Source organism: Nelumbo nucifera, chromosome 1 (assembly GCF_055504915.1).
Source record: "Nelumbo nucifera cultivar China Antique chromosome 1, China Antique-T2T, whole genome shotgun sequence".
NCBI classification, from domain to species: domain Eukaryota; kingdom Viridiplantae; phylum Streptophyta; class Magnoliopsida; order Proteales; family Nelumbonaceae; genus Nelumbo; species Nelumbo nucifera.
In genome coordinates this window covers 87,557,566-87,570,274 of record NC_142649.1, presented here as the reverse complement: position 1 = coordinate 87,570,274, position 12,709 = coordinate 87,557,566, and the positions used below count along the sequence as shown (strand labels likewise).

The 12,709-nt window shown below is 37.3% G+C and overlaps 1 protein-coding gene across 4 annotated transcripts in view; it reads right to left on the bottom strand.

The window, feature by feature from the left end:
* Positions 1–12,709, bottom strand: part of LOC104599579 (phosphatidylserine decarboxylase proenzyme 2-like) — an 88,565-nt gene that overhangs the window by 26,898 nt on the left and 48,958 nt on the right. For all 4 annotated transcript variants that reach the window (XM_088887763.1, XM_088887774.1, XM_010262184.3 and 1 more), the window contains 2 exons: positions 9,210–9,310; positions 7,525–7,572 (listed from right to left, as the gene is read on the bottom strand). In XM_088887763.1, the coding sequence (XP_088743889.1) occupies positions 7,525–7,572; positions 9,210–9,310 (149 nt within the window). The remainder of the gene's footprint in view (positions 1–7,524; positions 7,573–9,209; positions 9,311–12,709) is intronic.

The following is a 12,709-nucleotide window of genomic DNA, read 5'->3' as shown; positions in this document are numbered from 1 at the left end:
GAACCAGTTTCTCCTCATACCTCCACTCCCCCTGAGGAGAAACAGGAAAGAAGGGCTCATCCTCAAAGAAGGTAACATCCATGGAGACATAGAATTTCCGTTAAACAGGATCAAAGCAACGATACCCTTTCTGAGAGAATGAGTAGCCAAGAAACGGGATAGCACGAGAGTTCAATTTTCTCCGGGTGGGGGATAGGTTTTGGACAAAGCACCGACAACCAAAAACACGAGGAATAGAAAGAAGAGGGACCTTAGGAAAGAGAAGATGATGTGGAGCTTTGTACTTTAACCAACGAGAGGGCATTTGGTTAATGAGATATGTAGAACAAAGGACGGCCTCAAGCCAAAAACGTTTGGGAACATTCATGTGGAGTAGTAAACCCCGTGCCACTTCAAGAAGGTGACGGTTCTTCCGTTCAGCCACACCATTTTGTTGTGGCGTGCGGGCACAAGAGCTCCGGTGAAGTGAGCCATGTGAAGCAAAGAACTCCGTGAGGTCACTATGCAAAAATTCTTTTGCATTGTCTGATTGAAATATTTGAATTTCGGTCTGAAATTGGGTGAAGACCATCCGCTGAAAATCTTGGATAATTTTAGGTACTTCCTCACGGGTTCACATTGGATATACCCAAGTGTATTTGGAATAATCGTCAATGAAGGTAATAAAGTACTTGTAGCCACTCTCAGAAGGTAAAGTAACAGGGCCCCACACATCAGAATGCACAATGTGAAAAGGAAACTCAGATTTACTATTTCTTTGAGGAAATTGAGTTCTACAATGCTTGCTTAACTGATACGTTTGACAAGAAAAATTGGAAACAGACACGGACTTACACAGTTCTGGGAACACAACTTTCAACGACTCAAAAGATAAGTGACCCAAACGACAATGCCATAAATACATTTTACTCTTTCTGAACTGACTCATATACTCTGTAACAAGAAGGCCAGTCGTATTCTCCAGCATATAGAGTCTATCAACCATACGACCCCTACCAATCGTCCTCCCCGAGGCCAGATCCTGAATCACACAATAGGAAGGGAAAAAAATCACGAAACAGTTTAAGGAATTTGTAACACTACTGACTGAAAACAAATTCATAGGAAATTTTGGAACATGAAGAACATTAGAAAGAGTAAGGCCAAGGGGAAGAGAGAGAGTTCCTTGACCAGCTATGGGAGAATATGATCCATCAGCTAGTCTCACTTTATCTCTTCCGGAAAGAGGGTGATAAGTTTGGAAGAAAGAGGACATACCAGTCATGTGTTTTGACGCTCCAGAATCAATGATCCATGGAGAGTTAAGGTCGTGAGAAGCAACATGGAAAGCTGTGGCAAGATTACCTGATGTGGATGCAAAAGAGGTGGTGGAAGGAGCATCCATCTGGCGAATTGTTCTACCATAAAGCTCCAAATGGTCATGGAAGGAGTTGACAATATCCTTCCTTGGGTCGGATCCAGAGTAGTTATGTTGGCCATGTGGTGGTTGAGTCATAGTGGAGGTGGAGGGCTGATTCTCTCGAGTAACCATATTGGCCATGTAGTGTTTCTTGGTACCTTGCTGCCCGAGTTTTCTAATACCATCTGAGCCTTGCTTCTTAGGTAAATCCTGAGCCCACTTCGGTTTCCCATGGAGATCCCAACAAGTATCTTTGGTGTGCCGGGGCTACTGACAATTAGTGCACCACAATTTTTCCTTATCTTCTGCTTTATTCTGGAGATCCCCTCTCTTGAAAGAAGGTCCACCACTAGTAGAGGGACCCCCCTTTGCCGCCAACACAATTGCATCCCCTCCGGTGCTGTTCATCAAATTCCTTCTGCTCTCTTCAGACTGGACAAGTGCATAGACCTCCTAAATTGAAGGAAGATCCTTAGAACTTAGAATTTGTACTCTGATGGGTTCATAGATAGAATTGAGACCATGTAAAAAGGCAAACACCCTTTGCTGTGAGACAAGTTTCTTATACAATTTTGCATCTTCCTCACACTTCCACTCAATATTCTGGTAATGGTCCAACTCCTTCCAAACAGTTGTCAGGTCAGAGTAATAAACTGATAAACTCCTCTCCCCCTGTTTACAAGTAGATGAAGCTGCTTGCAGTTGATAAATTTTGGCATAGTGTCGAAGTTCAGAATATGTGGACTTTGCCTAATCCCATATCTCATTTGCAGTTTCAGCCCACATGAAGTTCTTCCTTATTTGCGGTTGCATGGAGATCAAAAGCCATGACATAACCATACTGTTCTCCTGACCCCATCTATCATGTTCTGCATTTCCAGAAGGTGGTTCTTTGATTCTTCCATTTATGTAGCCTACTTTTCCCCTTGCAGTTATGTATAGCTTGATCCCCCTTGACCACTCTAGGTAGTTTAACCCGTCAAGAAGAACAACAGCCATAGGGAAGGATAGGTCACTGTTCCCACTCATTCCATTCAGCATTGTGGAGATTCCGGATGTAGTTGAATCTTCACTACTCATGATTCTCAGTTTAGAAGTACACAAAACCAAAGCATAGTCTTACAGAGCTGCAACAGTCCACAACTAGACACTTGCTGGTTTTCGGCCTCACAGAGAACTAAGCACAAACACTACAGCTGCAGTACTAGGGTTTATGACCTACACTATGTAGGAGTCCATAGAACAATATACGAACTGCACATGCAGTGTAACCAGGTCTGAATGACCTACAGTTCACAACTTTGATACAGTTTCTCAGCCCAAAAGAAACACAGTAGGAATAGCAATACAAGTGGTGATTCACCACACCTAATCGGCTGATATCCACTTTTTAGGGCAGCCAAACAGTCACTCAAGTTCTAGGGTTCATCAACAGCCCCTTAGAGAGCAGACTAGGGCAACATACAATCAGAGGAAGGGGAACAGTCCCTACTCAGATTCTGGGACATTAACAGTCGTGCAAGAAGCCATAAACAGGGAAAACAAAAGTACAGTACCAGCAATAGGCAGTACAGTCATGAACTCGAACTTCCCTTCAGGTCAGAGCCTTCCTTCGAACATCTGGGATGGATTTCTACAGTCCTCTTAGCCGGAGCAACACAGTTACCAGCAAAAAATACATGTAGCCGAACCCTTTTTCTGTGCTAGGAAGTTGAATAGTTAGCATACTTGTAGCAGAGCCCTACTCGGCAGTGGAGACTAGCTGCAGCACTAGAGAAGCTTCCTCTTCCTTGTCTTCAAGCATCAGTACTACAGCTCCTTTGCAGTAGTGGAAACTAGCCGCAGCATTAGAGAAGCTTCCTCTTCCTTGTCTTCAAGCATCAGTACTATAGCTCCTTCGCAGCAGTGGAGAGAGACCTCAGCTAGTTGTTTTCTAGGCCTGGACGGACCTGCTCTGATACCATGTTGAGCAGGAGACCAAGAAGAAGAAGAAAAGAAGGAAGAAGAAGGAGAAGAGGAAGAAGAATAAGAGGCAACTGAGTTAAGGCCTCAACAAAACTTAGCTTCAGTCGAGTGAAGCTTTCTATTTATACTATTCTGGCCGTACATAACAATATGTCTACAGAATTACGAAAATACCCCTACAGGTACTAAGCATGTGTACAATACATAAAATACACCTGTTAACAGTTGTCAAGGTGACGCCTAGGCGACAAGGTGCCCTTTGAGGCTCGCCTCGCCTAATCGCCAAGCAGTTTTTTACTTCCTACTATAAAATACTTTTTTGTTCATTCTTTTTTGAGATTATAATTATAAAATAGACATTATTAAATTAAAATAATCATTTTCTGTGTTTGTATACTAATTTCTTTTTATTGATTTCTTATTTATTAGGGTTTAATCAACACAAACATTGCTAAATGCTGTATTGAACCCTCAAAGACTTCAAAACCTGAACCAATAAGTAAAATTTTATCTAGTCAACACATTTTATTCTTCCATATATTCTTCCTCTTCTTCTTCTTCTTCTACTACTACTACTATTACTACTACTACTACCATTACTTTTTCTTTTCTTCTTTTCCTATAACAAAAATAAGGGTTCATCCCCTATATTTTTTCAATTTTATTTTCCTTCTTTTTCTTCTCATGAATATGTTGATTTTCTATACTTTAATATGAACTTTATACATTTCTTATGAAAATTATGAATAATTATTAAGGAAATATGGTTATGGTACCTAGGGAACTACCCTAGGATCTATGTTTTCAACATAAAAAAATCCATCACCTAGGCGCCGCCTAGGCGACTAGCCTCGCCTTGGTGCCTTGAAAACTACGCCCGCATCAAAATATTCCGATCAGACAATGCTAAGGAATATTTTGAGAAGGACCTTACCTCCTATCTTGAGAAGTTTGGGGTTATTCATTAGAGATTTTGTGCCCACACTCCACAACAAAATGGAGTAGCGGAGAGGAAAAACAGACACATTGTGGAAGTTGCAAGGAGCATTCTTTTTCCTACCCATGTTCCTGTGAAGTTTTGGGATGATGCAGTTTTAACAACTACCTACCTTCCTACCTTATTAACCGCATGCCTTCTCGAGTTTTGGGGTTAAAATCTCCTTTTGGAGTCTTCTTTCCTGATGTTGAGATTTTCTCTATTCCTCCGAGGGTCTTTGGTTGCACTTGTTATGTCCACATTCGCAGTTCCAAAAGACACAAGTTTGACCCCAAGGCTTAGAAGTGTATTTTTCTTGGTTATGCCTCCATATAGAAAGGGTACTATTATTTTGATCCCATTAGTGGCACCCAGTTTATTTCTATAGATGTCACCTTTGTAGAGTCATTTCCTTTTTATAGCCATCCTTCTGAGGGGGAGAGATCTTTCGAGTTGTTTTCTTCATCCCTTCCTTTGCCAACTCCAGTTGAGTCTTATGTCGAGCCCTCCACAATTACCCCCATTCCCGTGGAGGGATCCTCTCTTTTGCGGTCTTCCACTCCTGCTCCTCCCCCTCCTGCTAGTCCTCCAGTTGTTTCCACTCATCCTATTCTCCAGAGGTGGTACCAGCGGCAAAGGCTAAGGCAAACACAGGTTGATCCCACACCTCCAGTTGAGTCTCAAGCACTCCCGATTACTGAAGAGAGGACATGTCCATCACCTCCTCCACCAGCACCCTCGTTTTCAGACCTTAACCTACCCATTGCTTTGAGAAAAGGTAAGAGGAAATGTACAACACATTGTATTTCCAAACACCTTTCCTACATCTTGTTATCCCCATCCTACTATACCTTTCTAGCCTCCATTTCCTCTCAATCCATCCCAAAGTCTATTTCAGAAGCCTTAGCAACACCAGATTGGAGGGATGCTATGAGTACTGAAATAAAAGCCCTTCATAAAAACAATACTTGGGAAATTGTTGACTTGCCAGCTGGGAGGGAACCTGTTAGGGGCAAGTGGGTTTTCACTATCAAGTATCATGCAGATGGGTCAATTGAGAGGTATAAGGCTCAGCTTGTTGCCAAGGGATATACTCAGGTATATGGGATAGATTACATTGAGACATTTTCTCCAGTTTCTAAGATGACTTCGGTGAGAGTTCGTTTATCCTTAGTAGTGAGCTATGATTGGCCTCCGTATCAATTTAATGTTAAGAATGCATTCCTGAATGGTGATCTCATTGAAGAGGAATATATGTCCCTTTCTCCTGGTATATATGGCAAGGAAATGTAGGGTAAGGTGTGTAGATTGAAGAAATCACTTTATGGTCTGAAACAATCCCCACGTGCTTAGTTTGACAGATCTAGGGCTGCTCTTATTCAGTTCGGCTACATACAGGAGAAGTTAGTGCTCTCAAGAAGTTCCTCAGTTCTGAATTTGAAATTAAAGATTTAGGGGAGTTATAGTATTTTCTGGGCATTGAGGTTGCTAAGTCCAAGGAAGGTATCTTTGTTTCTCAACGGAAGTATGTGCTAGACCTTCTTACTGAGACTAGAAATCTTGGTGCTAAACCTGCCTATACCCCTATTGATGTGAATCATAAACTCTTAGCTAATGATGGAAAACTTTTAGATGACAAGGGAGTGTTTTAGAGATTATTACGGAAACTGCTTTATTTATGTATGACTCGTCCAGACATTTCATATGTTGTGAGTGTCATCAGCCAGTTCATGCATGCTCCCAAAGACATACATATGGCTACTGCAGAAAGGGTGTTATATTATTTGCTAAACATGGACACATGAAGGTAGAAGCATATACAGATGCTGATTGGGTAGGAAATGTGGATGATAGGAGATCCACATCAGGATATTGTGCTATGGTAGCCAGAAATATTGTTTCCTAGAGAAGCAAAAAGCAATCAGTGGTTGACAAATCTTTAGCTGAGGCAGAGTATAGAGCTATGGTCCATGGTGTTTCTAAGTTGTTATGGCTTAGATCTCTCATTAATGAGATGGGTGTTTCATGTGACGAGCCACTGATGTTGTATTGTGATAACCAAGCTGCTATTAACATTGCTCATAACCCAGTTCAACATGATAGAACTAAGCACATTGAGGTAGACAGGCACTTTATACGGGAGAGAGTGGCTTCAGGAAAGGTGTGCCTACCTTTCATCGCATCAGAAGAGCAGCTAGCAGATTTTCTAACTACGGGAGTCCCAAAGGCAAAGCTTCAACATTATGTAAGCAAGCTGGGCATGATTGACATCTATGCTCAGCTTGAGGGGGAGTGTAGTGAGAATGGGCCTTGGTGTTCTTTATTTCTTCTAAGTAGTATTTAAAAGTTATGTTTCTTAGCTATGGGCCTTATGGGCCTTCTTTTATTTTCTTTAATTATTTCTTTAGTGCTGGCCACCCCCATTAAGGGCATCCAAGTAATTGTACCCAGACTTGAAATTATTAATAAAAGTGATGAAAGGGGGGCTAGAGAGAGAGGTTTGGATTCTTCTTTTCTCTCTTCCCTTCTTTTCTTCTTTCACAACCTATTGCTGAAACTTCTTTCTTCTTTCTTTTCCTCTCTTTTCTTCTTTTCTTGCATTATCTGAATTACTATAGGTGTAATTTTCAACTAAATTAAATGAAAGTTATTTTATTTCAATTGTTTGCATGAGATGATAAGTTGGTCTAGTGGTCTAGGGCATAATTTGAATGTAGGCAAGTTGGGTTCAAGTCACACTAGCCCTGAAATTTGTTTTTTAATAAAGAAATTTATGACACAAAATTTGAAATTCAAAAATAAAGATCACATCTCTATGTATCTATGTATCAGTTTGATATGCACCGATTCAATGCTATACAGGTGAATATGCATTGGCACTACACCCCGTATCGGTAGTATCATATCAATATTTTGATCCTTGATAAAAAAATCTCACATCCAGACAAAGGCAATGAGTAGAGAGACCATTCCAAGGAGAGGCAAAGAAGGCAATTTTTAACATGGATAAAGATAAAATTCAATGGCAGCATAGACTTGCTTAGAGTGAAAAAAAAAAGAAAACAAAGTAAGCCAACTTGATCCATATATTCATTAATGCTTATATATAAACTTTCATTTATGTCCATTAATTCCTGAGATGCTTCACAGTAACATAACTAACATTACCAACTTAAGGATTTACCTTAAAATGTTCTATTGGATGCTTCATCTCATCAATTTTGATTTGATCCTGTAATTTCATAATTAACAACCTTAGAAGAAACTAAGATTTGATCATTACTACAAGCATTTGCATGTCAAATATATGAAAGATGCAAATCTAAGTCTCAAAAGATATTAAGATTACATTAGCAACAACAAGCAAGTCTTGAAAGTTTCTTAAGCAAAGAAATCAAGTGAAGAAACTTTAATCTTTTCATCAAAAAAGAACTTAAAAGATGCAATTGGAAGTCATTTCCAAACTTCAAGATAAACTAAATGCCTTTGCAAAAACAGATTATATGGTTATCCTCTACCAAAAAGGGTAAGAGATAGAAAAGGAAAAATATATAGATCATCAACCACATTAAAATGCAACCATTTAAATTTATAATTTTTCACAACTAATAGAAGCCCCCCATGGGTACCTTTCAAATGCTTTAGTGGTGAAGGTAAAAGATTTTTTTCCAGTTAATTTCAAAATAAATAAGAACAAGAGCAAAGATGCTGAGTGATACTTTCAAGCGTTAAATGCTCATTTTGGGAGCTCATTTTAGAAGATAATATTTCTGTTGCCAAGAACTTTCATTGTTCATAACTTTCAGTTAAGATGTTAAGAATATGAGACACAATTTCTTTTTCAAGGAAATCAGTGTGGAGAGTCTCTTGATGTATCGTACTAGTATAGTCCCTGGTGTACCTTGTACTTCACATATATTCTTTTATTTTCTTTTCTTGTAATTGTACATATCTTTAATAGGGGTTGAATCATTCTTGGCACCCCTGAAACTGGATGTTCTCTCTATTCAAACCAGCTAGTTCACACTCGGGAGATCCTACGTGGAAAACATTTCCTGTTACCAAGTGACATTTATTTGCATCTCTTCTGGGTGATATTTACCCATTGACCATAAAAGCATCATTTCTTTTTCTCAAAATTTTCTTCCTTTCTAGATAAACTTCATGCTGAAGAATGCTATGGGTATGCTTTACCTAGTAATTTCACCCTTATCCAAGTCCGTTGCCTTTTTTATGAAGATAATGGCGTAATGCAATGACACCGCCAAGCTCTTCAGCAAAGGTTATAAACTCATTTCAATAAGTTAAGTATATTTAGGTAGATAATTCTTCAAAATTCTGAACTAATGATGTTTAAACTTCTACTATAAAATGCAAGTAATGTATAAATCCTCTCACATAAACTTCTTATGTCAGTATTCACTGTATTATGAGTTCTTTAATGATAAGATATACAAGCTGCAAATGAATGAGATGTTTAAGTTCAATAAAAAATTAAGACAAATCAAATTACTTGAATACAACAACAAAACACACCAGTAACCATGCATATGCATCAACTGAAAAGATTCAGACTATTTCATTTACTTTTTAAATACAGTCTGTATGTTGTAACATTATACTGAATGGGAAAGTACTCTACAAGGCTAAAAAAGATCAAAGTTCAAACATGATAGGAAATTTTACAAGGTATTTTTGTATAGAACTCTTTATATAGAAAGCATTGGTATGTATTGATCAACATCATGAATCCTGTTTGTGAAAAAAAAAAAAGGAATCGTGAATACTGCTTTCCATATGTAGAGCACAAACTTGTTTTAATATAATAGCACCAGTTAAGCCTTATTTCACTAAGAATAACGACCATGCCTTGAAAAATTCAATGAACTTTGGTATATCTTTAGAAGATTCAACTGAACTCATCCGCTTTCCTTGTTTCTCAGAGATGCTCTGCAAAAGTTCTTTAGCCCCTGTACCCCAAAGCATCATCAGATTACATCCCATACAACAGTAAATAAAGTATATTAGAATAGTAACCAAATAGCATCAGCAGGTTTCAAGAATACAAAGTTCTGATAGGCATTTCTTGAAGAATTCGTTTCTTGTTGATAATAAACATTTAAGTTGATTAAACAGTGTACATAGTAAATGTGATTAAAAATAATTCTTGCTTCATTTCACAATATCAAAATTGAACCAAATTATATGTATAAAGACCTGTCAATTTTCTATGTTTCTTGGGCCCATACAACTTTAAAATGGAGATGTGAAAAGGAAAATGTTATCTGGCAAATCAACAGCAATCTGATTACCCTGCTAGTTTCTTTCAGTTATTCTTTTAGATTTCAGAATGACCTCCTAAAAAAGTTTGCATATTTCCAAAGAAAGTAAAATGCTGAAATTCAGTTGATAAGGCTTTTTATAGATTGCACCTTGATTCACTGTTTTATCACAGGAAAAATTGATTCATGGGATCTACCTTTTTCTACTCTTGCTATAATTGGACTACAGAGCGAATACTGTAAATCTTGAATTCTTGAATAAACCAATATTCACAACTAGGTTTCTTTTGACACATTTTGTTGGTATTTTCCAGTCTCCAAATTAGGTATCTTGATTATCAAATTGAAGTGCAGGATGAGTAAATTCCAAAAGAAATGGTTGTGTCCCATAACCAATGCCCCAGGAAGCCATCGTGTTAACTCCCCCAAGTGGCCTAGTTGGCTCCACTTCCAAGCATTGGGAAACACATAACGGAGATAACTCAAAATATGCATGTCTTATGAGTCAAGTGACTGATCCCTTAAACTCAACTTGCAGTCACTTGAAGTGTTTGGATTTTCACTTACCAGATTATAGTTATTTGTTTTTAGATTTATAACTTGTGATTAAGGGAGGTATAAGATTACTACAAATTATAACTACAAAATGGTAATTCATAAATGTAGAAATATTTAAGTTTTAATGTATGGTGGGTATATTTGTAGTTTACACACACACACACACACACATAAATTCTATTTATAATCAAATCATAATGTACAGAGTTACAAGCAATTCTTTGTATAGGTAGTGAGTGCTACCTCCCCCAAGTATACAGTAAGTAACTAAAGTTGAGTCCAATACAAAGAAACCTTGTTAACCCCATATTTGACTAAAGAATCAGATAGCCTATTTGCTGATCTCTGCACCCACTGAACTTTTACTTCCATGTTCCTAGTCAGCCATTTGATCTTCTTTAGCCCATCCTGTATTCCCAAGTTGCTTTCTCATTGTCCATCAGCCATCCAACCACAACCATGGAATCATCCTCTATTTTCTTTTTGAAAAGTAAAATAAAAATTTCATAAAATAAAAAGAAGATTACATAAGGAAGGTGATAAGATATCACCTGAGAGAAAACATGGCTACTGACTCAGAAACTCCACCAACTACAAGACTTAAAAATAAAAAGAAGACTTCAAAACAATCATCAGCAATCCTATCAGAACCAAGGCCCTAATCTTCCCCTTACTTGTTTAGTAGGGACGGAGATCAGTCCTAGTCTAGATGAGAATTTCAACAAGAAAACCACAGAATGAAATAGGGAGAAAGAGAGAAGAGAGAGAGAGAGAGAGAGGAACGAAGAGAAAGAATTTCAGAGAAAGAGTGGAATCGGTGACTTGCCGCCCCACTCAATTATATATATATATTAAAGATTTAAAAGCATGGTTTCAAATGTTGCAACATTTCGCTAATGTCGCCCGATATATGTCGATATCGAGGCTCACCGACATGAAAATGGATGGTAATATAAAAATTACATTATTTCGGTCGACATTTCCTATATTTCGGAAATGTTGACCAAATCAGTCCAAATAACAAAAAAAAAGACATTTTTTCCTATTATGTCGACTAATGTACATTAATAATATAACATATTAGTATATTATATTAATATAATACAGTATATTAATATAAATTATTCCATTAATAATTTCTATTTAATATTTCAAATAAAATATTTATAAAAAAGAATTAAAAAATAAAAACAAAAGAATAAATTAATTAATTTATAATATAAAACATAAAATATTTTTCAAGTAATAAAATATTAACTAGCAACTAAAAGAACTTCAACCAATCAAAACACCCCATGAATTTTGATGAATGCCACCTGATTGGGACCACTTTTATGATGTCTCATGTTAGTTGATTGGTTATAAGTGTTTCTGATATCATGCATTTCCAGTATCATAGTTGAACCCACATTATATATAATATTCATATTATATAGAGTATACCATAAAATTTTTATATTATTATATGTTATATAATATAGGATGTTATATATACACTATATTTTCTATTTAATGAGCCCAGCTCAGTGGCCTTGGGTTCAAGCCCAGGCTATTGCCCTATATAGTTGCAAAGCACAACCAAACTTGTCCCATGATCACCCTCGCAATGAATATTTCATCTATGACAGATATAATTGATTGCACAACTATTTCACTAGTTCTATTTTGCTTAAAGAAGCTGTGGAGAATATAACCTAAATTATGATGCACAATGTTCTCTTCTTACACATTGTGCTGTTCTTACATGACTATATTTTTACCAGAAAAATAGACAAGCTAAATATGGTTGTGATGTAAGCTATAAATATGAGGAAGTTCATCTTCATCTGGTATCTATAATTGTCTTATGAAACCAATAACCAAAACAAAATAATACTATATATCAGATGAAAAACAGTCTCAGATGAATTAAGAAAACTGATTAAAAGAATGAAGAACAGAAGGAGACAACAAGAAGAGAAGAGAAAGATTGAGAAGAAAGCATTAAAGAGAAGAGTTGTTCGTTCAGCTCCTCTTTTCCCTAATCCTTTTCATTAGAGATTAATCACTAACTATTAGAATTTACAAGTAAGCCCTTAGTTGGGCGGCAAGCTAATTAAACATAAACATAAACTAATGTTAACAAGCCCATAAAGAAAGAGGCCCATTAACAGAACAAAACATAAACATAAAATTAAAACATAAGCTGTGGGCTATGGGCCATTCGGCCCATCTTCTCTACACTCCCCCTCAAGTTGAGCATAGATGTCAATCATGCCCAACTTGCCTGTATCATGCTGTAGCTTGGCCTAGGAGACTCCTTTGGTAAAAATGTCAGCTAACTGTTCTTCAGATGCAATGAAAGGTAGACAAACTTCCCCAAAAGCCACTCTTTCTCTAATGAAATGCTTGTCAACTTCAATGTGTTTTGTTCTATCATGTTGTACAGGATTGTGAACAATGTTAATGGTGGCCTGATTGTCACAGTACAACATCAGTGGTCTGTCATACTCAACACCCAATTCCTTCATCAGGGATCGAATCCAAAGC